Source organism: Astatotilapia calliptera, chromosome 19 (genome assembly GCF_964374335.1).
Source record: "Astatotilapia calliptera chromosome 19, fAstCal68.1, whole genome shotgun sequence".
Classification (NCBI taxonomy): Eukaryota; Metazoa; Chordata; class Actinopteri; order Cichliformes; family Cichlidae; genus Astatotilapia; species Astatotilapia calliptera.
Window position 1 is genome coordinate 262,941 of NC_137440.1, and position 27,060 is coordinate 290,000.

Sequence of the window (27,060 nt, forward strand, 5' to 3'; positions counted from 1 at the left end):
TGACGGATTTATGAACAGTGTCCAACTCAAAACCTGCAACTGAATTTTTGCGACAACCAGTCAGGTTCTTACTATCTATTAGCATCTGTCACGCGCGCATTTGAACAGAAATGTTAGCTATATTACAAAGTACCCCTCTATATAAAGACTCAGGGGTTGGATGTTTTATGATCATCTTTCAGAGCATCCACAGCTTTCCCTGGATGCTCTTGTTTCGTTGGGGTTCAAATTGTATTTAGTAAATCTTTAACCTCCAAAGACCCGAACTCTCCCACAGCAGCATTTTTAATTTCTCTTTGATGTTTGAATATTGGACCCGATGAATCTAAAAACAAAGAGTCACCAGATTTGTTTTTACCCGATTTTTGTTCCTAAGAACAATGAGAGCCACACATTATTCGTTTTAAATTTTGATGGAACAGTGGCAGCATAATGTCCTCGTGGACAGTATTTTGGTCTAAATGACCCAAAATGTGATGTCCACATATGTGGGCGCAGGTCCCAGGAGGTTAATATACTTTTTAAAGTTTGCAGCAAAAGCTCAAAATAATGACAGCAGTGCTCCCTCCTGGCAGACACACCTAAATGCTGCACCACTTTGTCCTTGAATTAAAGCATTCATAGGATTTTCCAAAAAGTTGACCTTTGACCTTGAGGTTGTAGTCACTGTGAATCGAACTCCTCTGAGATTTTTAGTATCTGCGTCACCTCGATTTAACTTATTGAATTCACAATTGTTTCCATTTTAAACTGACTGGTTCTTTGCTGGTGGAGCACTCAAAGCCCTTCACAGGTGTCGTAGCCCCGAGCACTTGTTTTCTATCTAACAGTGCATCAGGAGGACCTCAGGATTCAGTTCATACATTGGCATGCAGACTGGGGCAGAAGGATCTAGATCAGGCAGATGACCTGCTCTACTTCCTTAGCTAAGGCTAAGTCAGTCTACTCACAGGGTTCGTACCTGTACACACACACATTTATGTATATATCGTGCTACAATTCACATTTGATAAATGTCGCCATTAATTCACTCTGACTTTTGCTGTTTTGCTTCCACCACGATAAAATGCACTTCATGCACAGCTGTCTCTCTCTGCACGTCAAGAACAGCTTCCCGTCTCAAATCTCTGTTTTTTGCATTCGCTTATTACCCATCAGTCTACCGTTGCTTACAGCGCTGCCGGCTGCTGTCTTTGTTACTTAAATGACCTCAGACAAGAAAGCCTCATTTCTGCTGTTCACTACTGAAGAAATTTAAACTTTTTCAAATTATGCAATATTGCAGAATATTTTTAAGTTTCTCTGCTATAAAAATCCAGGCCAGGAAAATCTCCTTCATGTTTTTCTGTTTTATCCTCAGTTACTTTGACACAAAGGCCTCTACTGTCATGCTCACACCTCTGTCAAAGTCCCACATGTATCAGTTCTGATAAATGATCAGAATTATAATATTTCTGACTGTCTCAGGAAAAACTGAATCGAATCAGGACCTTGTGAATCAGAATTGAATATAGAAATCAGTGATGATGCCCAGCCCTCATGAGCAGCCTAGGCCTGACAGAGGGGATGTAGCTGTGGGTAATAAGAAAAGATGAAAAGAACTATTGATACATTTTTTGTTAAGTTAAGGCCTGAACTGTCTGAAATTCATAGCCAGCTCTGACACGGAGCCATCAACCTCTGAATGCTGAAAAAGCACAGTGTATCCAGGAAACACATTATATGCTGCGATAACTGCCCAAGTGTCCCCTCTAACACTGCCTTTCAGCGGCAGCAAGCGGGTCGTCGGAGGAGCCGATGAGATGATTAAGTTTAACATTGTCTACAATACTGCCAAAGAGTGCCAACGCACTTTAAGCACAAGCACTTTTTCAGTAACTTATCTTTCCTTAGAAATGTGCTCTAAATAAAGAACTTTGTGTTGACAACATTGTTAGTGAATCATTTACAAGTTAATATTGTCTGTGTGGACGGCAATTTCCCCCACAAAAAAGTGCACATGTAAAACTGCGGTGTTAAGCAATGCAGTTGAAAAATTTGGGTGTGCCTAACTGGTGGGGAATGGGTTAGGGTTAGTGGTGCGCCTTTTTTAAAAACCGTGGCAGAAGGTTAGTCTGGAGCCCTGACTCAGTAATTTGTTTGGTGGCACAATGATTGTTGTGTAGGCTTGTTTCCCACGTCAGTATCTCATTAGTTCCTATCAGAGCAATGACACCCACATATTTTGTCTTGTCTCTTCATATTTTAAATTATTAGAATCACCCTTCCTGCTGTAGAGCAACTAATCCGTCTGAATGGGGCTTAATTATTACTGAAGCCATTTGTTCAGTTTAATCCTGGGACCGTCCACAGCAACGTGCTGCTCTTCACTCTAACTGCTGACAGGATTCATTACCCTCATCACGACTGTTCTGTCCAGACTGATCCGCGGCATCACGCGTGATGAAAACGCTTCATTTTCTGATTCCTTCATTGCAGACGTCATTCTAGGTGATGAAAAAATAACAACGTTTACAAAGTACCAAAGTGGCTCCAACTGAGACTTTACTGCTCAAGATGGTTAAAGAAGTGTAAACGAGTTACTGCGTTTTAGATGTTGCTTACTTTTTCCAATCTGGACACTGATGAATGCTGCACTGGGAAAATGGGTGAGACCAACAGAGGATGTTTGCATTGACGCCACTTACATGGCGGCTGTGGACCCAGGACCTTCTTGCTGTGAGGCAACAGTGCTACCCACCAGTGTAACACTAAAACTGTCTATTGTCACTACAAACAGGATCGATGATGCTTTGCCTTTGATCCTACAGAACTCGTGTCACATTTTCATGTTTGTTGTACATGAATTGTTTGAATCTGTGTGATCAGTGTCTGTAGGAGTTTTTATAGCTCCTTTAGTGCATTAGCAAAGAAATCTTGATGATGATGGATCGTCAGGACGATGTCTGATGTATAAAGCGGTCCAGTTACACCAGTTCACACTCACCAGCACGTTCAGATTATCTTGGATAAATCACTTTGTTGTATGAATATGCAACGATTCACCAGAATCTTGTTTTGTTAATCCATTATTCATGTGAGTCTGTGTGTCATTCACAGGGAAATGTTGGCATATTGAATAACGTAGTTAAAGTCATGAACTACATCAAAGCAAGCACCCCTACACTCATATCTGCTCGAGCAGCTTTGATGGATGCAGAGATGGATGTTGGGCACAAATGGTAAAGGATGCTAAAGGATGGCTGCCTGTCCATCGTTGGCCAGAGTTGGAGTTACAAGAGCTACTGCTGAGGTTTCTTTCAGGAAAAACAAGTCCTAACCAGCAGCACATTTCAGTGACAGGGTCGCAAATCGTCCCTTCAAGTTGACAAAGTAGCTGCATTCAAAGCCAAACTTGAATTGTGGGGTTGCCAAGTGCACAGAGGGATATTTGACATGTTTCAAGCATTAGCAGGGCCTTGGGAAGAGATGGAGGCAAAATTCTCCCAGCTTGTGCGAGACCACACATCTCTGCTTTCAAAAGAGTTCAAGCGGTACTTCCCAACCACAAAAAGCCCCCGAACTTCAAAAGAATGGATGCACGGCCCATTCGTGAACAAACCAGGTGAACAGAGCGTGTCTGTGCAAGAAGACGATCCACAGCTGCAAATGATGGTGGCCTCAAAAGTACCTTTTAGATCAGCGGTCCCCAGCCTTCTTTGCACCACGGACAGTTTAATGTCAGACAATATTTTCAAGGACCGGCCTTTAAGGTGTGGCCGATAAATACAACCATATAATATGATACGACCGAGACACAAACGGTGGTATTTTGTAAATATAATAATAAACCCGAATTCACTGTGTAATTGTATAACTTTATTAGCAGCCTCCTCCTAAAATGCCCCAGTAACACTGAGTAACATCCTCCTCTCTGCCCCTTTATGCTCTCTGGTCGCTATGGTAACGTGTAAATCTTTACAATTCTTTCATAACACACGGGAAAGACCCAGGGAAACCGAGTTAACGATAAAAACCCTGAAAACCATAAATTTCACATTCGAGCCTCAACTCTTGCGGCCTGGTACCAAACGACTCACGGCCCAGTACCGGTCTGTGGCCCGGGGTTGGGGACTAACATGCTAGCAGTGCACAAGCGTTGTTTTTTTTTGTTTTTGTTTTTTTCCCCTTTTCATACCGCGCCCCCCCTGCAATGGCTCTGCGCCCCCCCTAGGGGGCGGGCCCCACACTTTGGGAAGGTCTGCCTTAACACAAGCAAATGTTTAATAATCAGAGTTTATTGTATTCACCAGTTCCCTAAAGAAAGTTTCCCATTGAATGTCCCCATTTAGGTTAAAGCGGAGTGTATTTGTGTAGAAACGCCGCCAACAATAATGAGTCAGGTGTAACAATGACTATAGTTTTTAAACACAGGCATGCTTTTGTACTTAGGATAAATCCACCCTTGAGATCAGTGACAAAACCTTTAATGATCAGTGTACTCTGGTACTACATCAATATGTCTAAGATTAAGAAATATGGCACATATATCAATCAAAATCAGGACTAAGGTGAGAAATCTATCCTTTACCATTCATGTTAAATCGACTCGTAACATCAGTGGAAATTAAAATTAAGAAATCCATTCTAAAATCGTACAGCTTGCCTTATCACGCACAGATCTTTAATACTGTACTTATTGGTGCCCGGAGGTAAAGGATACTTTGATTGGTCCTAATGTAGGTAAAGCAGTGTGTTTATTAATGATTAAATGAAATCTGTTACGATAGTTTTGGCTCAGAGGTTGGATCGTTTCTGCAAATGAAATGAACCCTTACTAATTATGTTCAAATTATGTGTGGTAACAATTCATAGTTGAAGTTAGAAATTTCCTTTTAGATTTAAATAGAATATAAAAACCAGGTTAACTTTCTAATGTTTGCCTATTTAACTTTATTTAGTCATGACTAACCAAGCTGCATCATGAGAAACGCCTGAAACGTCACAAAAATTTGATCTGCAAAATTCGGATTCCTCAATGAGAGCGAGTGTCTTCCTTCAGGTATGGAGGCAACAAAAACACGATGCAATAAGAAAACAGACCAAGATGAAGACGGGGGACCAGGGACTTCCTCCCAGTGAACATATTTGGAAGCAAAGTTCTTGCCTTACTGCTGGTAACAAACACTCAATAGTACAGATGTTTTGTTGCTGTTGTTTTTTTCTTGTTGTAAGTTTCTCTGCATGAATGATGTGCATGTAAACTCCCAAAACAACTCAGTAGCAATAAATGCAGTAGAACATTTAAAATGGCCAAGAACTTGGACATAGTTTTGATTTCTTCAAGACAAATAGAGACTTTAATTTTAAGTTCTTTCAAATCCCTTGGATGTTGTCAAATTAATATGCTTAATTGCAAAATGATTATTGTTAGATTTGTATTGTTGATTGTCATTTATGCTTAGAAATATTTACTTATATATGCTTAGAGTTTTGTAATTAGTTGTAGATTGGTAGAGGTTTTGATCCTTGATAGTCTGCAAACTTTGTGTGTATTAGACAGCACTTTGGGAGCATGAGAGGTCATACCGTGTCTTATTATTTTATGGTAGGATTAACGTAGTTGCGTCTGTTCTAGTCTAAGTGCTCTTTGTTTAGATGAACTGCAGGACTTCCTCACCGTGTTATCTAGGATGAACCATCTAGGGTGAGGGGGAGGCTACCCTCTTCCTGACCAAGGATGTTTGACCCTTTGATCAGCAGTCCCCCCCCCCCCCCCACACACACACACACACAGGCAAGGTACTCTTTGTGTATGTAGACGTCATATGTTAATGAACTTATGCATATTCATGTAACCTCAATAAAAGGACAGTGATACGGGAGAACGGACGAGAGCTACTGGGGTCAAGCGAAGGAACGGTGCCTGTCCGGTTCTCTCCCGTGCACGAGTACCATGAAGAAGTTTGCCTACTTGCGTCTTGCCTGCAGTGTAATTATATTGTCTTAACGTTCCAGCGAATAGGTTTATGCTACAAACCTATCAATTATTGTTAGTGATAGGTTTGTAGCTTGTACCTATCCGCTGGAACGTTGAAGACAATATAATTACACTGCAAAGCAAGACACAAGCAGGCTGGTTTACTCATGCATGAGGGAAATCTGGCTGGAGCCAAGTGTCGTCCCACCACCTAGCCTCCATCAGATTCTCAGCCAGGCTCCCCATAGCACTCCTTTTATTGTGGTTACATGAATATGCATTGGGTCATTAACATATGACATCTTACATAGGTATACATGTGAACAAAGAATACTGTGTGTGTGTGTGTGTGTGTGTGTGTGTGTGTGTGTGTGTGTGTGTGTGTGTGTGTGTGTGTGTGTGTGTGTGAGGTCCAGATGTGACCCTGTGAAGACTCCCCAAAGCTGGTGCCAGGAGTCTAGCGGTCCATCTGAACAAAAGGCTCTTATACTTAAACAGATATACGTGTGTTTGCTATACCATATATCAGCAAGAGAAGATACGGCCTTTCCTAGGAGGTGTGTAATCTATGCCGGAACACTCTGTAGAGGGAGTGAACGCACTCCCCCTTCATGCTACACAGAGCTGTTACTTTAGGATGAAACATCCTTTCAATTCACCAATGATTATATACACTTCTAAGCATATATGAGTAAATATTTCTAAGCATAAATGACAATCAACAATACAAATCTAACAGTTAGATTGGGTAGTTGAATCGTAACCTTACATTGTACTTTGAAGGACTTGCCTTTAAGGGAAGTCGCAGCCCCAAAACTGACTGCCTGGTTTAGATACATGTAACCAATCAAAATGAGGATTAAGACAAAGAAACCCATCCCCCAAATCACTACAAATACCTTAACATATGCTGACTGTGTGTGTGTATAAATAGCTGCAGTGTGTGAGGCGAGCAGCTGATTGTCCTTGTTCATTAAGATTAAAGCAAGAACGCCTCAGAACAAAACGCTGCGTGTGTGTTTTACTGCGTCAGTAAAAGGTCTGTTGCATAACTAGAGGTGGATGCAGTCGTGCACACACACACGCACACATAGCTCCGTCTCTGTCAGAACACAGTCGTATGTGTGATGTTAGTGCTGTACTGTAGCAGCTTAAAGAGAACAACATGCTCGAGATGAAACGAGTCCTTTGCGCACACATACATGTGCTGTCAGCGCTGCGTCGGCTCTACCGTGAAACCACTGCCGACTGATTAGCTGCTCATAAATGTCACCTGTCATGTGGTGAGATCAATGAGGGAGCAAATACACAGTAACGTCAGGTTTATGTGTGGAGGCAGGAAAAATGGTGACACGTGTGAATGACTCTGACATTCACAGCTCGTTATACTACGCTGCTGTTCTGACAGCCTGCAGCTTCATCTGTGGACACTGGCTGCTTTTTCACTGTTTCTCCTTTGTTTAATGAAGCCACTTAATATTGACCCATGACTCATTCATAAAACAACTAAGAGTTGAACCAGTGTTGTGACTACATATAACAGACAACTTAGCAAAGAACCAGCTGGAAACAAAAACACATTTGTTCCCATTTCTTTATTAAGATCTATGAAAAGTGCCAAATCTAACACAGGTGGTGGGAATAAAGCTGTTTGCACGTACGAGGTAATTCCCACATGGTTATTAGCCTGGGTATCACCACGTGCAGCGTGTCCTTAAAGGGAACCCGGCTGTTAACACATGTTTGAGCTGAAATATGCTCTGTGCTTTCAATAACATATATGTGGTATTAAAATACACCAGATGTTTTCCTTTTAAGCACATTTTATATAAAATGATTCACCAGTAGGCCGCCATTGTTATTTACTTCTCAATGCACTCTGGGTAGTGACGTCAAACGGTTGCACTGCATCCAGTTCACAGTTAGCGGCGCACTGGAAATGGCTCCTGTTCAACCTTTCCAGTTTGAACCAGAACAATCCGAGAGAGAGGATGAAAATAGCCAACCAGCACTTAGTTTAGATGAAGATGAAAACAATTAAAACCATTTGACCCTAGAACAGAAGAAGCTTCTCAGAGGTGAAACGTCTTCACAAACGCTCTTCTTTCCGAGCTCTCAGGATGCCTCTGACATCTTCTGGGGAGCTTGCAGGAGTGCTCACAGACATATCAAGGTTCAAGGTTCAAGGTTCTTTATTTGTCACATGCATAGTTATACAAGTATAACACACAGTGAAATGTAGCCTGACACGCTCCTCGACATGTGCAAAAATTGGGGGGGGGGGGGGGGGGGGGTGTAGAGGAAGAACATTATATATATATATATACATACATATATTATATACACTGGGTGAATGTGCAGTAGTAGCAGCAAGCAGGTGAATTCTGTACATTAATATGAATAGACATCTGACTATTTTACAGGATAGACAATATAAACATATTTAAAATTAAAGGAATTGAAATGTACATTGTGCCTTGGTTTAGTGTCTGGAAGAGTCCTGTCTCAGTCAATTATAGATGATGTGAGAGGGCGGGTGTGTGTGTTTAGGGCACGGATGGCTTGGGGATAGAAGCTCCTCTTGAGTCTCTCTGTCCTTGCCCGGAAGATGCGGAACCTTCTACCAGATTGCAGAAGTTGGAACAGTTTGTTGCCTGGATGGGACGGGTCCTTCAGTATCTGCGCTGCTCTAGTCCGGCATCTCCTGGTGTAGGTGTCCTGAAGCGGGGGGAGAGCAATCCTGCAGCAGCGTTCTGCTGTACGGATCACTCTCTGGAGAGCTTTTTGGTCCTTCACACAGCTGTTCCCAAACCACGATGTCATGTTCTGTGTGAGGATGCTCTCCACAGCGCCTGTATAGAAAATCCTGAGGCTCTTTGGAGAGACCCTGAACTTCCTCAGTTGTCGTAGGTGATACAGGCGCTGCCTAGCCTTTTTGGTCTGGACCTGAATGTGGGCAGCCCATGTCAGGTCTGAGGAGATGTGGACACTAAGATACTTAAAGGACTGCACCCTCTCCACTGGAGCTCCATTGATGATAATGGGCTTGTAGTCTCTGTGCTGACCCCTTCTGAAGTCCATCACCAGCTCCTTGGTCTTGCTGACGTTCAGCTGGAGGTGGTTGTCCTGGCACCACGATGCCAGATTCTTCACTTCATCCATGTAGGCCGCCTCATCGTTGTTGGAGATGGCACCCAACACCACTGTGTCGTCAGCAAACTTCACAATGGTGTTGGAGCCATGGGTGGCCACACAGTCTGAAGTGTAGAGGGAGTAGAGCAGTGGCGAGAGGACACATCCCTGAGGTGCTCCTGTGTTGATGGTGATGCTGTTGGAGAAGCACCTGCCCACCCTCACCACCTGAGTTCTGCCAGTGAGGAAGTCCAACACCCATATTCAACCTGTCATTGGCCCACGCTGTGGTACTGGCCTGCTTCAAATCCACCTCCATCGTCCCGATACCCAAAAACTCCAACCCATCTTGCCTCAGTGATTACCGCCCAGTAGCACTCACCCCCATCATCACTAAGTGCTTAGAGCAGCTGGTCCTAGCACACTTCAAATCCTGTCTCCCCCCCACCCTGGACCCCCACCAATTCGCATACCGCCAGAACAGGAGCACAGAGGATGCAGTCTCCATCGCACTGCACTCTGTCCTCTCACACCTGGACAACAACAACACCTACGCCAGAATGCTGTTTATAGACTTCAGTTCAGCATTCAATACAATCCACCCCTCACAGCTCATCAGGAAACTGACAGACCTGGGTATCAGTTCCCTCATCTGCAAATGGTTACTGGACTTCCTGACCAACCGCCCCCAACATGTCCGGCTGGATAACCGCTGCTCATCTACCATCACAATGAACACCGGTGTACCACAAGGCTGTGTGATGAGCCCTTTCCTCTACTCCCTCTTCACCCACGACTGCAGACCTGCTGATGGTTCCAACACCATCATTAAGTTTGCAGATGACACCACGGTGATTGGCCTCATCAGTGACAACGATGAGGCCGCCTACAGGGAGGAGGTGGATCGTCTGGCTGAGTGGTGCGACAGAAACAACCTGCTGCTTAACACCGAGAAGACCAAGGAGCTCATCGTGGACTACAGGAGGAATGCTGACCCACATCCACCCATCCACATTGTTAAAAGTCCGCTTGTTCACTGTAGCTGTTTTATACTACGTTACCCATGATGCACCTCGGTATCTGTACTTCCGGTTGGGAACGTGTTCAGCGCAGCACTGCACAGATGAGAGGTGTGTCGGAGGAGTAACGTATTAACGTGCATTCGGTGTGAGTTAATACTGCGTGCGTGCTTACCATGTGAGTATTGTAAGATGAGAGTGAGGCTTGTTGACTTTATCTGTGTAATTTGCTATCGCTAAGAGGCTAGTCCCGTTGCTATCGCTAAGAGGCTAGTCTCGTTGCTATCGCTAAGAGGCTAGTCCCATTGCTATCGCTAAGATGCGTTTTGTTTGGCCTACTACAGGCAGCCTTGTGTTCAGCCCATATTTCATTCCATATACGACTTACTGTCAAGCATTGTGGTTGTAGGTGGATGTAACTATTTACTATGTTTATTCTCTGAATCGTTGCAATCTGCAGAGGTCTGGTTTGCCAATGTATATACAAGCCAGAAATTCATTTATGGTCTTAGGGTGCCATCTAGTGGCCATGAGGTTATGGCAGATTGTATAACATTACGCTGGAAACCCACAGTACTGTATAAGGGGTACACTGCTATCCATAGTGGTTAATACAAATGTTTGTTCTTTCTGTTTACAGATGACCACACACACACACATACCCATATACACACTCACACCCCCGTTACCTGCATGTGAATACTGTAATGCCTCCCTACCAACGCTGTACATCCTGTTGATGTCATCTGCCACCTCTTTAGTAAAGTTATTTGAACTACATCACTGTGGAGTACCATTCCTTCTGACCGAGGACGACTCAGTTGAAGCGTGATCGGCAATCAGTGCAAACATACATTACACACATTAAGGGGACGGCTGTGGAGCGTGTGAGCAGCTTCAAGTTCCTGGGTGTCCACATCTCCGAGGATCTCACCTGGACGACCAACTGCTCCAAGCTGGTCAAGAAGGCTCACCAGCGCCTCTTCTTCTTGAGGACTCTGAGGAAGAACCACCTGTCCGCAGACATCCTGGTGAACTTCTATCGTTGCACCATTGAGAGCATCCTGACCAACTGTATAACAGTCTGGTACGGGAACTGCTCTGCCTCGGACCGGAAGGCGTTGCAGAGGGTCGTGAAAACTGCCCAGCGCATCGCCGGAGCACCACTTCCTGCCATAAAAGACATCTACAGGAAGCGGTGTCTGAAAAGGGCTGGGAAAATCATCAAAGACCCCAGTCACCCATCACATGGACCCTTCACCCTCCTGCCCTCTGGGAGGCGCTACAGGAGCCTCCGGACTAAGACCACCAGGTACCGGAACAGCTTCTTCCCCACAGCTGTCAGACTCCTGAACTCTGCCTCCTGACATCTGACCCACGTTAACTCATGGACTGGACATACACACACCCACAATGGACAACTGTACCCTCAAACACACAATAATAACATGGACTGAACTGTAGAAATTATCCACACCCTCACTTATCTTAACTGCACTACTGTATAGCTCTGTGTAAATAATCTGGATGGATGCAAACTGCATTTCGTTGCCCTGTACCTGTGCATGTGCAATGACAATAAAGTTGAATTCTATTCTATTCTATTCTATCTTCTTAAAACCAACTCAAACCAAAGTGCTATTTGCTGGATTCACATCAGCAAAGAAACAGTTACAAAGCACTGGTTTACGCCTGACACCTGTATGAAGTCATTCTGGATACAAAACCTTCTCAGATTGGATAAAGCTCGACCTGACGCTGCACAAGCTTGGGAAATCTTCTCATCCACCATCATCTGCTGGATGAGGCAATAACTGATTGTAACTCTGTGTACTGAGTATCACTTGTAGCAGAGTGGCTGCACTTGTTCTCCCCAGAGGGACACTCGTGAGAGGTTGAGTGGATAACTCCTGAGTCACCAGTGGAAACTTGTAAAGAGGAAGAGACATCCTTTGAATCCTGCTCACAGCCTGTTAGCAGAAAAGACTGCATGTGAAGTGGAGGTGCAAACGATACAGTAGCCAGTGAACAATCAGCACATTTTATGCAGCTAAAGATGGAAAGGACCGTGTATTACTGTTGTGGCCATTTTTGTTGAATGTTTATAAAATGCAATTTGTATTCATTTTTGTTTTTTCTTTGAAGGTGTAAGAATATTCTGACCTGGTTTTGTTATGTAAATTTGTAATTAATTTTATTGGAGAAGCTTTTGGAAAGTGATTGGTTTATTAGCTTATGGACCCTCCCATTAATCAAGAGATTAAGAGCACCCTGGATGGGTGTGGTAAAGAGGTTTTTTGTTTTCTGTTTGCCAAATGTCAGATGGGAAGATGGGAGGGTTAGAAAATGATTTTTTGACCACTTTTGAAGTTGTTAAAGCAAATTAAGTTAACTTTCGTTTAATTTTAAGTTTTAAGAAGTTATTTGGCTGATTTTTGTTTATAATTTTCCACGAAATAAACCACATATGATTTTTAAACAATGGAGTCAGAAGTGCGTTCTAAAACAAACCTCCCGTTGCCACCCACGGCCTTTTCTTGGACCTTTTTGGTGTTTGGAACGTAAAAGGCCGCGACAATTACAGTTAGGGTTGCCAACTCCCTGAAAAATAAATAAGGGACACCTCGTGGCCAGGGCCGGGCAACCCAGTTGTCTTCACCCTTCCCAGCAAGGCTGGACTGGGACAAAAAATCGGCCCGGGCATTTTGACTAGAGACCGGCCCACCAGGATAAAGATTGAAATGTGACGTCATTCAGGGATAAAACCGCAAAGGATTCTGGGAACTTGTGGCAAGAGGTACTAGCGCACGCAGGCTTTCAATTGAACTCAGTTACACAGCGATAAAAAGAAACCCAAAAAATGGCAAGAAGCTGTTGTATTATTAACTGCAATAGCCGGTCGCATGACAGCCACGGGAAGCCGACGGGTAAAGAGATCGTTTTTTTTTATCGGATTACGTCGTTGAAGTGAAAATTTTTAAGCCATGTTTCCGAAGTAAGAGCCGACGGATGGTCTGGATATACCAAATATAACATCTCAGAACACTCCAGCTCACAGGTTAGTCTGCTCCAAGCATTTCCACAAAGGTCAGTCTGCTGTTGTAGTTAATGCGTCATTTTTCTTAACATAATTGGTGATATAGGTTACAAGCAAGTCTGGCGCTGAACAGAAATGGTCGCGCTATGCTCCTTTATTTATTGTGCATAAATAGTGAATTGTCCTGACACAATATTGCGTTTCGCTTCTGTTATAACCATGGTACACTGACAAAACCATATACTTTTATTCACAAGATAAAACAGTTGTTTGTATCACTAATTTTCCATTGCGATTACAACATACAATATTATTGTCACTGCTACATTTCTGTAATGCTACTGTAACCGGTTTCTGCTTCATCCCGCTGCAACAGTTCGGCCCAGACTCCTCGACTCTGCGTTGTGTAGTGTTTTTAAAAAGACAAGGAGTCTCTCATCGATCGTTGCCACTTTATTTCCTGAATGGAAACAACGGTGTATTATCAGTGCACAGGCTCGCCACACACCACTCCGCACAGCACACTACGGCAGAACATCTCATTAGCATTCCGCTTTAGCATACAGTTTCACACATTAATAAACAAATGAAAAGTACATAAAACTGGTGTTGGACACGTGTCCACTAAGCACTTATTACACTCGGTGCTCTTCAGCTAATCAAACATGTTTTATGTGTCTGTACTACTTAGCTATATTGTGTGCGGAACAATACAACTCACCTCTCGTATGGCTACGGCAGACTGGCAGCGATTACTGCAGCCAGCCACACCGAGAGGGGGGGCGCTGTTTCCCCATTACACTGATATTTGTGGCAAGTGGAATAATACCACATAAACACTGTTACACTACCAGAAATTATTTCCACAACTAATTAATTACCGTTGAGCTCAAAGGTCCTATTAATAAACTGTTAATGAATGTGTATTTATGACGACGATTTGTGAGACTGGTAAACTTATGATATGTACAATAGTCTTTCGTTCTACACGGTGCGTTTCAAGGTCCTGTACCCATCCGTCCGTAAACTGTACCTGGGCTTGTTGCAGTGACCTGAAGTTACTAAACTTCATGAGTGTATGCACTCACTCTAAGAACCGTATAATTATAAATCTGAGCGTGGTGAAAGTTGGGCAGCACGCTGACGTCTTTTGTCCACTCTTTCACTCCTTTGATTTTTTCCTCGTATCTTTTCTTTGTCTTTTCATCGAGTCTGTCTTTGTACGGACCGGCATTGTTCTCCTTTTGTTTTGTACATTCCTTTTTTGTGCGGCAAAGAAAAAAAAGAAGGTATTGGAACCGGAGAATGAACGTTTTGCGGTGCTGCAAATGCTTGCATTTGATGCGGTACTTGGATTGTTTTGCCACGAGTTCCCGGCATGCAATGCACGAAAATCACGTGATTGCTAAACAAGGGGGAGGATGCATCCAGCCTCCTCGGCTGTAATTGGTCCAGCCCAGAGTCGATCATGACCAATTGGCCAATCCAACACCTTTCATTATATATACCCTTCCTAAAAAAAAAATATATAAAAAAAAAAAAATCCATCGGCCCATAAAAACAAAAAATCGCCAGCGGCCCACCGGGCAAATGCCCGGTATGCCCGATGGCCAGTCCAGCTATGCTTCCCAGTGTGGTAGCTCTTTTTTTGTGTGTGAAATTATTTTTTAACCATTTGACTTGAAGTTGATTTAAGTAGATGTGTATTCTATTCTTTGTGATATGAACACATGGGAAACAAATGATCATTTAGCCGTTTATTTTTAGCTCAAAATGACAACATTAACACAGTAAAACAGGTCTCCTTCTTAAACAGAAGCCTGTCATGCTTAACTTTTGAGAATATAAGTAAATCTTTCTTTAAAAGAACTCTGTCCTGCTTAACTTAAAATTATATAAATTAATAGAAAACAATAGAAAGAAAAATATTCTTGTAACTGTGCACATTTAGTGCATTTAGTACAATTGGCTTCAGCTGAGGTATTATTTCAGCTTTTCTAATGCTAATCAGCTGCTCCTGTTTGTAAACCCGCTTGTTCCCATGATTACGCATCTTAACTCATCATCATTATTCATCTATGTATTACTTTTATGTATTATTCATCTATTTGTTGTAATCATCTATCCTTACAGATGTTTATTACACAAAATAAGTTATATTATCACACTTCTGGCCACATAGCGCTGATATTCACTGCACATGCCCATATTAACTTTTTCCAGCCAGGTGTTTTCCTTTTCCCATTCCTCCCTGTGCTTTTGCAGCCTATTTTTCTTTCTCTGAGCGAACAAACATTGCTGCTCTAATGCTGGGCTCACACTGTGCGATTTTTGGCCCATTTTGAGACGATTTCTGAGTCGTGCGACGGATTTGGTGATCAGACCGATTTTGGCCTTCATCGTGCGTCGTGTAGTATACGTGGGGTAACGAGAAGCGATTAACACCTCACGACCAGCTCCCGATCATCAATCGCTCGTGAGGGTGTCACCGCAGCCGCTCACACTGCGCACGCGCAAACACGTAAACGTCGGTGAAAAAGACGGAGCAGCACAGCTGTGCAGCGTGTGATCTGGACACAAGTGATGGAGGCACAACTTGTAGAACTTTAGAAAGCTCATCCGAGCCTTTTCGATGTGGTATCACAAAATTATCACGACCACAACCGTTAAAATAGTTGGATCTACATCGCTGCTTAATCACAGCTGCCTGATCATGTTTTTCATTAGGGTGGCTGTAGCTCAGGTGGCAGAGCAGGTCAGCCACTAATCAGAAGGTCGGTGGTTCGATCCCAGGCTGCCTCCTGGCTGCATGCCAAATATCCTTGGGCAAGATACTAACCCCGTGTTTGCCTACTGGTGGTGGTCAGAGGGCCCGGTGGCGCCAGTGTCCGGCAGCCTCGCCTCTGTCAGTGCACCCCAGGGCAGCTGTGGCTACAATGTAGCTGCCATCACCAGTGTGTGAATGTGTGTGTGAATGGGTGAATGACTGAATGTAGTGTGAAGCGCTTTGGGGTCCTTAGGGACTAGAAAAGCGCTATATAAATGCAGGCCATTTCATTAGCAATTTAGCAAAGTTGATGGTGGTGTGTCTGTGTGAGTGAAAGACAGAGCGAGCGACAGATTGTCTGTTATAACCTTCATTTTATGGAGGCACAGTGTGAGCTCTCAGGTCGCATCAGAGCATCGGGCCGTATAGTGTGAGACCTGCATCGTGACCTACATACTTCTAACCCCTGCGAGTCAATCGTGCAATTTGAAAATCGCACAGTGTCTGCCCAGCTTTAGGTTTACTGTCGTCCGAGACTTGCACCGCAGTGTCGGCGTTTGTTTCCCTGTTGGCCATGCTTCTTGTTGTGGTCATCTGTTGTCTTCCGGTATTTTCTCTGTAAGCGACCTTTCCTCGACCAATGAGATAATCTGAATTGTTATACTCGAATTGTCATAAGTGTGCTGTCAGCTCATTGGTCACAAAGCAGGAGAGGGGCTGGGAATTATGTTTTCAAACAAAGTGTTAATTCCATAAACATTTATAGACTACTTTTGATTCTCACTGTATTACGGGACAAAGTGCGTCCCTTATTAGCTCAATACGGGACGTGTACTTTTGTTTCGAAATACGGGACGATTCCGTATTTTAAGGGACGGTTGGCAACCCTAATTACAGTTCAGCACGTTTACAGGTGAAGTTTAGTCTTTTAGCCTCAGCATGATGCTGTTGCCGCTACAGCTGCTGCCAGGTGACACTTGCTGAGGGGGGTTTGGTCAAATTTCACCCAGGGTGACACAGCTAACGTTAGCAAGCGCTACCCCTGCTAGCTACTTATTCTGTGCGGCTGAGACATAATATTAGCGATGCACAGTCAACTACCAGGAATTCACAGTTATTAACAAGGAAGCTATCACACCTGATGATGTGATCCACTCACAGGGAACTGGTACTGCATCATTGTACTGTCTCAGCAGCTGTACGTAGCACACAGCCATACAAACTCAGTCAAACACAGTGAAAAGGATCACAGGTCAAAAGGAGCCGCTCACTGTGGGATCATGGCTCATGGGATGAGTAGTTCTTTCTAATTAAAACTAATTATGCACACAATCCACTGATGCAGCAGTGCTTTTTTCATTTATGTCCAGATCAAATGTTTATGGTCATGATGCACCTCCTCTTGCTGCTTGGCCTGGCTCACTCTTCCACACTGAGTCTATGAGGATTTCCTGAAACGGAGAAAATAACTTCAGGAACTGAAGCCCTTAAAAAAGCGGACGTCCACTGTGATGCGGTATAGAGAGGGAGATGTCAGCTGCAGCACTGACGAGCAGTGAGTGTGTCTGCCGATGAGTGTGGCGCACAATCACCATCACGGTGCCAATGACAACACCTGACACGTTTCACTGCTTTTCTCTTGAACTGAATATTTGGGTGTTTTTCGTGACGGTAGTCATGTTCACGGAGGGAGGAACAGCGCACACATACACCCACTGAGATGACTCATGAAGCTGAATAAACGCCACTGGACAGAGGGAGGAAATGCACAAGAGAAAACATACTGTTCTCAAAGGAGCACGTCAGTGTTCCACAAACACAAAGTTGTGTCTTTTGACAAGACCTTGTTTCTCCGGCATCTTTCTATATTTAACTAAATCAAACCAGCAAACACAGAACAAAACAAGTGCCACAGCAAAACATAGAAGAAGCCACTCCTCTCAAACCAGCAAATTTCAAATCAAAGGTCCTCTTTGTTTAAACCATGTAAGGAAAAGGTCCCTGCACAAACTGGGCTACTGCTCTGCTGGGTCAGGGAGTGCAGGGTTTGAACCCTCCTCTGGCATCAGCACCTGAACGTGTTCATGGGTTTCTAATGTACAGGTGGCTACAGGTACAGTCCCATGGCTCAGTGATGGTTCATGTTTGACTTTTCTTCAAAGGTAAAATGGGACGATCTCCGGCAGGATGCGTCATCCAAACTTTGAAACGTGCTGATGAAGTTGAGAACAATTCGTCACGACACTGCAGGACAGGACGACACACAGCGAGGAGGAGCTGAAACACTCAGAGTCTCTCTGCACAGATAAATGCTGCTCTGCTGATGTGTCGGGCCGACTCTGCAGCAGCCCGTGCAATCTAAACATGGCAGCGCTGTTCTTTTACTGTCAGAGGCACACAGACTTCAGACATCAGAGCTGAAACCAGTTCCCAGTGAGACCAGTGTGCTCACATGAGACTGTGATAGAAATAAATCCCAGTCAACCCAGTCCACGCCACTTTGGACCAGTCACAGTGTGAGGGGAGGGCCATGTCAGCTGTTCACCAGCCAGCTCTTTATGCATGAACAGAAATCTGACTGTTGCAGGTCATTGCTTTAAATTCGGGTGTGACAAAGAGAGCTGCGGATGTTTCCACAGACAGACAAAGACTCGTTTTTCAAGATGTTTCGAGGATCAAACGTTCAGGCTCTACCTACCTCTGACCAGGATGGTGGTGGTTTTTTTGGCGGGATTCCCAACGTTGTTGGACCCCACACAGCTGTAGACACCACCGTCGTCAATAGCAACAGCAGGAACGGTCAGCGTGCCCCCTTTGACCACGCTCCGTCTGGGGAGCTGCTGCCCATCGGGTCTCATCCATTTTAAACTGGGATGAGGGTCTCCGCCCGATGCCACACAGACCAAAGTGATCGTCTCGCCGGCGTTCACCACCAGGGGGTCGTCCAGGAGGAGCTTGACAGATGGAGGAGCTGCAGGAGGAGATGGAAGGGTTGGAAATGAGGAGGAAGTCAAAGTCAGCAAGAAACCTTCCACAAAGTCAAAACGTTTCAATCGAGTTACAAATGTGAAGAATCCCCAAAACTACATGATTTTCAATCAGGTCACAATTTCCTAACATGTCAACAAAGGAAGCAACTATTTTACTTCAGAATTCAAACAATTATTTTACTCACTTATGTTCTGTGTTTTAACTCTGAACATTCCCCACAGCTTCTGCATTTGATTTTTAGCAAACAAATATGTGTATTCATGTAATTTGACCCAAAGAACAACAGTATCAGGACAACACAGGATAAGAAATGAAAACATGGTTTTAAAGGTGAAGAAGGCTGAAGTCTAAGTATCAGATTAGATCGTTTGCATCACTGTAAATACCAACGATGCTGCTTTCCTGTCGTCCCACACTAAAAACACAGCAACGTTTTCATCACAGCTAAGTGTTAAACTGATGCCATCAATATTAATGCTGCAAGTCTGTTATCACATGGCTAAGACAGTAATGATAGCGCTGCTGTCATCAGTGTGTAACAGCTGTGTGTAAATGTGATGCACACACTGTTGCTTCCTGACGACCTGTGGCAGCAGGCTGTGGATCCCCTCTCAGCTGTGACTGTCACGACTCTTTCACTGAGTCTGAAAACTGGTCGTGATTGTTGTTTGCATTGTTGCAGTGTCATTCCCACCTCTGGTATAGAAACTTCTGACCTTCCTGAGCATCACACTGAAGCTTTACTGTCCTTCTCTCATATCCATCTTATTCAGCTCTGTCTGTAACACCACCAGACCGAAACGACTGTGACGCCCTCACAACCACCCACAGAGAGGCTCACTCATGTAAGTTACACACTCTCTATAATAACAAGTTGTAACAGGATGTCTCCACAATCAATGATTCAGTTACCCATAATGCACTGGTCTGTGAGACATGGATAACAGCAGCTTTTAACTCTTTTTCTTCTAAAAACGTGTGAAAGGAGATTTGTATAAAATGCAGCTTTTTTCAGGCCGGGCTGGCCACTTCACAGGCACGTGGCTGTCATTTTTACATGTTTTTATACTTTGAAAGCTTTTAAATATCTTCTCATGCTTCAATAATCCATAGTGATGGAGCCCCCAGCTGCTGAAACACAGCAGAAAAGCTTTTATTGTAAAAGAAAGGCAGCATCTGTCAGGGCTCTGTGTGCGGGCAGGCAGAGAGGAGGATCCAAATGCAGGACTCAGAAAACGGAATGCAACTCAAAAACCTCAGCTTTATTGCTGGCCAGAAAACATGAAGTGAGGACTGAACACCGAAACCAAAAACACACAGGCATAATCTGAGGGTGAACAGACGTTAACGACGCGACACTGACATAAAGACACACTGGGTTTAAATACACTGAGGGAGTCATCAAGGAATTAGAGACAGAAGGGGGACACAGCTGGGAGAAATAAGACCTAACGAGACAGGGAGAGCGAAGCCGGAATACTGACATCAGACAGGAACAAGAACCTTCAAAGTAAAACAGGAAACAAAACACACTTTACTAAGACACAGACTAGACAGAGACAGACTAGACGCTGACCAAAGTCTACTAAATAATAATCATAATCACAACAGTATCAGATCATAATATAAAAAAAACACCAAGATAACAGAAACACCAAGTACCAGAGAAACATAAAGGAAAATCCATGATGCAAAAGTACCAAAACATAATGAACTCAAAATACTGGGTCCAACGGACCCAGAACCGTGACAGCAACTCCCTCCACCAGCTGCACAGCACAAGCTGCAGAAAAGCAGCTAAATGCAGAAATAATAACGAGGGAGGTAAAAATAGCTGAGTCGACCTCTGTTAAGCTGACATCATGTAAATCCCATCGAGCCATGGGGCGGTGGGATCTACTGTACCGGTCAAGAGCAGCAGCCTGAGCGAGCAGAGGAAAACCTTTCATGAAGAACGTGCATGTGACTGCACGCACACAGATTACAAGTACACAACTAGGTTTAAAAAGAGAAGAAGAGATCTGCGACGGCGCCTCACACAGCTGCATTTCTACCATCACGGCGTGCACGCACAGGCGCAGTCGCACACACTCACAACGAAACATGCAGAAAAGCAACGCCAGGCTGTAAAAATGTGAGTACTCTCACACGTCAAGCAGCAGATCGAGCCGCTACATCCAAGTGGCGCCCTCCAGGACAGAGACTACAGCTGACGGCGTGAGGCTGGCCCCAACGGCTCATTTCCTGGAGACACGTTTGAAGCTCAGTGCACAGCTAAACCAAAAGCTCCATTTTTATTAGTCTAAAAGGTTAATGGTACTGTCTGTGTTTAACTGCTGCAGAGTTCAGTGCACTTTTATTTACACAGCACCAGGTCACAACAACAAGAGCTTCACGTTGTAAGGTTCAACAGACACGACAAAGAAAACAGAGAACACCCAACAATCACATGACCCACTATGAGCAGCACTTTGGTGACAGTGGGAAGGAAAAACTCCCTTTGAACAGGAAGAAACCTCCAGCAGAACCAGGCTCAGGGAGGGGCGGGGCCATCTGCCACGACTCAGGGGACCAAGCATTAAAACTAACTTTATATAATGAAGTCTTTAACCCTTTAAAGCCGGTCAGAGCGGGCACGCTCCGTTTTGCGTAACTATTCTAAAATCTCGGTAGCACTGCAACCACGTGAGCTAGCGCAATCATTTTTTTGCATATGAAACCGGTGGAGTTGTTCTTACATCTGATGCCATCAGCTTGTCCTCGGTCACAGTTTCCTTCCACATAAAAACTGCATAAAAAGCACTTGCAGCAACAAAAACATAATATTCCAGCAACACACTTTGCCGATCCGATCAGCTGTTCGTAACACTTCCTACGTCCATCAGCGCGAACTATCGCATGTCCGCCATGACCTGCCCGAAACCGGAAGTGACGTCATTTTGCGGAAATGTAGTTTTTTACCATCAGGGCCTCATGAGCCTATACTGGTGTTTTTAAAAGTTATGTTTGACTTCATGACTTCCTGTGTCATTTCTGGGATGCTGAGGACTCATATTGCACTGCTGGAAATAGTTTATTTTGATGCATATGCTGCTTTTTTTTTTGCAAATTTGCACTATTATATTTATTTTCGTTTTTCCAGCGGTGTATAAAAATTGGTGTATTTCAAAAATAAAACTATGAAGACACTTAAAATAAATTTCCTGTGGTGGGAAACTATTTTGTGCAACTTTTTTGCATTTACAGTTTTGAGGGATAAGCCTCTTAAATTTCTCTAACTAGAAATATATGTTAAAAAAGCAAAAACGATTTTACATTTTTTGTAGTTTATTGCACTTTTTTGCAATTTATGTAATTACTATGCACCTAATGCAGACATATTGTTAAAATCTGGGCTGTAATGGTTGTATTGCTGTATAGCAACTTGAAATGCTCCCAAAAATGGCTCCACAGCATGTAAAAATATACATGCTGTGGAGGACTTGGTTCTATGGTAGGTCTTAAAGGGTTAAAAACAACATGAATGTGCTACTGATAAAAGCACGGCTGATCTCTGTACTGTGGGTGAAGCTCTGTGGGTTTCTGTGTACCTGTCCTGTTGCTCAGAGTGAAGTGGGCACTCTTGTCTTCGATGCCACAGACGTTCCTGACGGAGGAGAAGCAGGTGTAGTCGGCGTAATCCTGCGGCCGCAGATTCTTCAGCTTCAGAATCTTTGTCTCTCCCTGAAACACAGACGCACATCACTGGACCTGTTTCAGCTCTTACAGGTGTGTGCCACGCGTCTAACACCTGCGGTCAGCGATCAGCTCCGAACACCATGGGGTTTCCTCTCTGATTCTCTTTTCACTACCATCTTATGTTTGCTCTGATTCGTCTAATACTCAAACTAAACCTTTCAATAACAAATGAACAGTGAAATACACGCATGTCCTCCACAAACAGCACTGAAGTGATTAACGGGACATCTTGCTCATCCAGGGAACAACAGCTGCTGTTGTGTTTCTCTCACAGATGTGCACGCAGCAGTACAAATAATTGGAGATGTCTCTGTGCTCGTGACGTGTAACTATAATTACAGTAAACTGACAGACAGCAAATTCATCCTTCTTCCTCCTGCTTCTCGCGCTCCTCCTCCTCCCGTCTCCACCTCACTGCCAAATCTCTCTTATCTCCACTGGCAGCCTCCACGCTGCCTTCCGCCTCACGGACAGATGAGATGAGATTAGATGACATTTAAATGGGATGTTTGTGCAAAGATGGCAGCCAACTCTTTGGCTGTGGAGGAAGAGGAGGAGGAGATAAGCTTCTCATTACAGCCCATGAGAAGCGAGGGGGGAGGGGTTAACCGGTCGGTGAGCTCTGGGCTGAAGGCATTACAGTCGACAGCGTTCAAATCTGCCGTGAATGTTATCTCCGCTGCGGTATTACACGGCCCACTAACTAGCTGCCTGATTGGCTGGCTTCCCTTTGCTCCAAATTAAATCCAAACCTCGGCCAAAGGGAAAAAAGGCAAATCTGGACTCTCCATCTGCAGAGGTTTTAATCCTCAGGAGGACGAGGATGAGGCTTAAACTATGACTTTCCCAACTGTTGAACACAGAACATTTGGATTCAGAACTGGAATCACAAACTGGTTTATCTGCCAAGATTTTTGTTTTCATAGCAAGTTTTAAGGGTTTTTTCCATCAAGCCAATAAACACATATTTGTTCACCAGGCTGTAGAAATCAGCGGTGCTTTGCACGTCACTGCGAGGCTAAAAACATCCAACTTTCAGCTATTTTTGGCCACAGCCGAGGACTGAGTGAGAAAAAGGAAACCAGGCTGGAACTAAAAAGACTTTCACTGATGAAGCTCTGTGGAAGGGGAGCAAACACAAAATGAGGAAGAATAATTTGCTGGAGTCTGTGTCACAGTTAAATGACTGAATCTCTCTGTGGAGACGCATTTATAGCTCAGTTCACTTCCTTCTAAACACATTAGTTGCTGCAGATTATTAAGACAAAAAGAAAGTTTAGTAAAGTCTGCGTCTGTCCAACACGCGAGGGCTGATGTGTAATTTGGACACAACAGGAATCATGGCAGCGTTAAACTAAACGCTTTGTTAGTGTTTCTCCCATCCTGCTGATCATAAGCAGACGTCTGTAAGCTCATCAAAAGGTAAACTTGTGAAAAGGATTACGTTAAACGACTGTTAGAGACTCAAAGACAAACTGATCATTTGTATTGAACACACTGATTAATCACTCAGTGAATCTGCATTCAGGTGTTCAGGGAGATGAGCTGAGATCAGAGGTGTGTGCTGTCACTGAGGGTGGTGCGAACCACGTCGCAGGAACACAGCGAGGCATGAGATCAGAATAATTCCTATTCAAATGCAGTCATTTCAGGACGTTTGACACTCTGCAACAACAACACCTGCAAACATCTGCTGCCTAAGATTTAGCTGTAAATATCCTGAATAAGCATGAAGTTAACACGACGACAACATCAAGGACGCAAGTTTCCCTGTCTCAGAGCTCTGTACAACACCGTGTCCTAAAACATCTGGGACAATACTGTGACTTTTTCTGCTAGGTGTGCTAGCCCTGTGTGCAGAAACAGCTGTGGAGCACCATTGTTGGAGGCTACTTTCTGACTTCGGGCAGGACGGACGATGCCGAGCTGTAAAACCTGACCTGTACCTGTTCAAACCGAGCTTTGCTTTTGTGCTCTAACGTCTCTTTTTAATGAACTCTTGTGCTTCTCCCACAGACCTGATGCTGCTAACAGCGACAGCTTCATGTCATGAACTAAAACGCTTCATTGAAGATGAGATGAAAATGTGTCTCTCACCTGTGTGAAGAACGGCTCGTAGATCTCCACCCCAGAGTCTGAGCCCTGCGACAGCACCTCCCTGCCTCTCCTCCAGGTGTAGTGGACAGGAGGGTTGGAGTTTGCTACGCAGCGCAGGAAGACTGTCCGCTCAAAGTAGAACTGCTCCTTTGCTTCACCCACACTCTGATGTATCGTTATCACTGGGTCATCCAGGTCTGAGAGAGGTGGAGGAATCAGAGGGAGAGGGGGACGAATCATAGGGAGAGGTGGAGGAGAGGGGGAGGAATCATAGTGAGAGGGGGAGGAGAGGGGGAGGAATCATAGTGAGAGTAGGAGGGGTGGAGGAATCATAGGGAGAGGGGGAGGAATCATAGTGAGAGGAGGAGGAATCAGAGGGAGAGGAGGAGGAGGGGTGGAGGAATCATAGTGAGAGGAGGAGGGGTGGAGGAATCATAGGGAGAGGGGGAGGAATCATAGTGAGAGGAGGAGGAATCAGAGGGAGAGGAGGAGGAGGGGTGGAGGAATCATGGGGAGAGGTGGAGGAGAGGAGGAGGAATCAGAGGGAGAGGAGGAGGAGGGGTGGAGGAATCATAGTGAGAGGAGGAGGGGTGGAGGAATCATAGTGAGAGTAGGAGGGGTGGAGGAATCATAGGGAGAGGGGGAGGAATCATAGTGAGAGGAGGAGGAATCAGAGGGAGAGGAGGAGGAGGGGTGGAGGAATCATGGGGAGAGGTGGAGGAGAGGAGGAGGAATCAGAGGGAGAGGAGGAGGAGGGGTGGAGGAATCAGAGGGAGAGGGGGAGGAATCATAGAGAGAAGGAGGAGGGGTGGAGGAATCATGGGGAAAGGTGGAGGAGAGGAGGAGGAATCAGAGGGAGAGGAGGAGGGGTGGAGGAATCATAGTGAGAGGAGGAGGGGTGGAGGAATCATAGGGAGAGGAGAAGGAGGGGTGGAGGAATCATAGGGAGAGGGGGAGGAATCATAGTGAGAGGAGGAGGGGTGGAGGAATCAGAGGGAGAGGAGGAGGAGGGGTGGAGGAATCATAGGGAGAGGGGGAGGAATCATAGGGAGAGGGGGAGGAATCATAGGGAGAGGAGAAGGAGGGGTGGAGGAATCATAGGGAGGGGTGGAGGAGAGGGGGAGGAATCATAGGGAGAGGATGAGGAGGGGTGGAGGAATCATAGGGAGAGGGGGAGGAATCATAGGGAGAGGGGGAGGAATCATAGGGAGAGGGGAAGGAGGGGTGGAGGAATCATAGGGAGAGGGGGAGGAATCATGGGGAGAGGGGGAGGAGTCATAGGGAGAGGAGAAGGAGGGGGAGGAGGAATCATAGGGAGGGGTGGAGGAGAGGGGGAGGAATCATAGGGAGAGGGGGAGGAGGGGTGGAGGAATCATAGGGAGAGGGGGAGGAATCATAGGGAGAGGGGGAGGAGGGGTGGAGGAATCATAGGGAGAGGGGGAGGAATCATAGGGAGAGGGGGAGGAGGGGTGGAGGAATCATAGGGAGAGGGGGAGGAATCATGGGGAGAGGGGGAGGAGGGGGAGGAGTCATAGGGAGAGGAGAAGGAGGGGGAGGAGTCATATGTTATTATGATTATTAGAATGTTAAAGAAGAAGATTACAATGGAAACATCCAGCAGCCGGGTGGGTGGAGTTATCTCTCTGATGAAGCAGCTGCTCTGCACACTGAGCGGCTCACTGACAGCATCTGCAGCTCAGTGATGGTGGACACGTCTAATCTCCTCGTGTTCTCCGCACCAGGAGAAGCTTCCAGCCTCAGCAGGCGTCAGCTCGCTGTCCCTTTAAGCATCTCAAACAGAGTGCAGTGGGCACCTGAGTGCAGCATGAGCCATCAGAGCCAGAAGGCCACTTCACTTCAGCCCTTTACTGCACACTGGATGTGTTTACTTAGTGGATATATGCAGCCCTGCACAGGCAGTTTGTTTCCTCCTGTGGAGTCTGAATTTACACCTCCTTCTATTTTCCAAACAGCGGGTCAGTTTTCCTGTGGTTTGGGTAATTACTGCAGAGCCCAGGGCTTTTAAAGTGTGTGGAAACACAGCGAGCTCCCCGATCAGCTGACTGCAGCTGGCCAATTGTGATCCACGGTCATAATGAGTGTGGTTATGAAGTTGCCACGGGCAGAAGGGCTAATGGTTACTAATCCACTTCACACAGAGCAACGTCCAACTCTAAAAAGCAGCCAGTGCAGTTACTCACAGGCCCAAACAATCTGCTGCCACAACATGCTACTCCCACAGCTCAGCCTGCGCAGTGAGGCTGTGCTGGCTGCAGGGTAAGGCGCAGTGAAGGAAACCATTCATCTCTTGCTGCAGTTA

General features: G+C 45.0%; 1 protein-coding gene across 1 annotated transcript in view; it reads right to left on the reverse strand.

Annotated features, from left to right (window-relative positions):
* Positions 1-27,060, reverse strand: part of LOC113012614 (MAM domain-containing glycosylphosphatidylinositol anchor protein 2-like) — a 152,783-nt gene that overhangs the window by 60,799 nt on the left and 64,924 nt on the right. The window contains exons 4-6 of the mRNA XM_080293934.1: positions 24,741-24,937; positions 22,496-22,628; positions 18,613-18,885 (exon numbers count right to left, since the gene is read on the reverse strand). Coding sequence (XP_080150060.1) covers positions 18,613-18,885; positions 22,496-22,628; positions 24,741-24,937 — 603 coding nt within the window. The remainder of the gene's footprint in view (positions 1-18,612; positions 18,886-22,495; positions 22,629-24,740; positions 24,938-27,060) is intronic.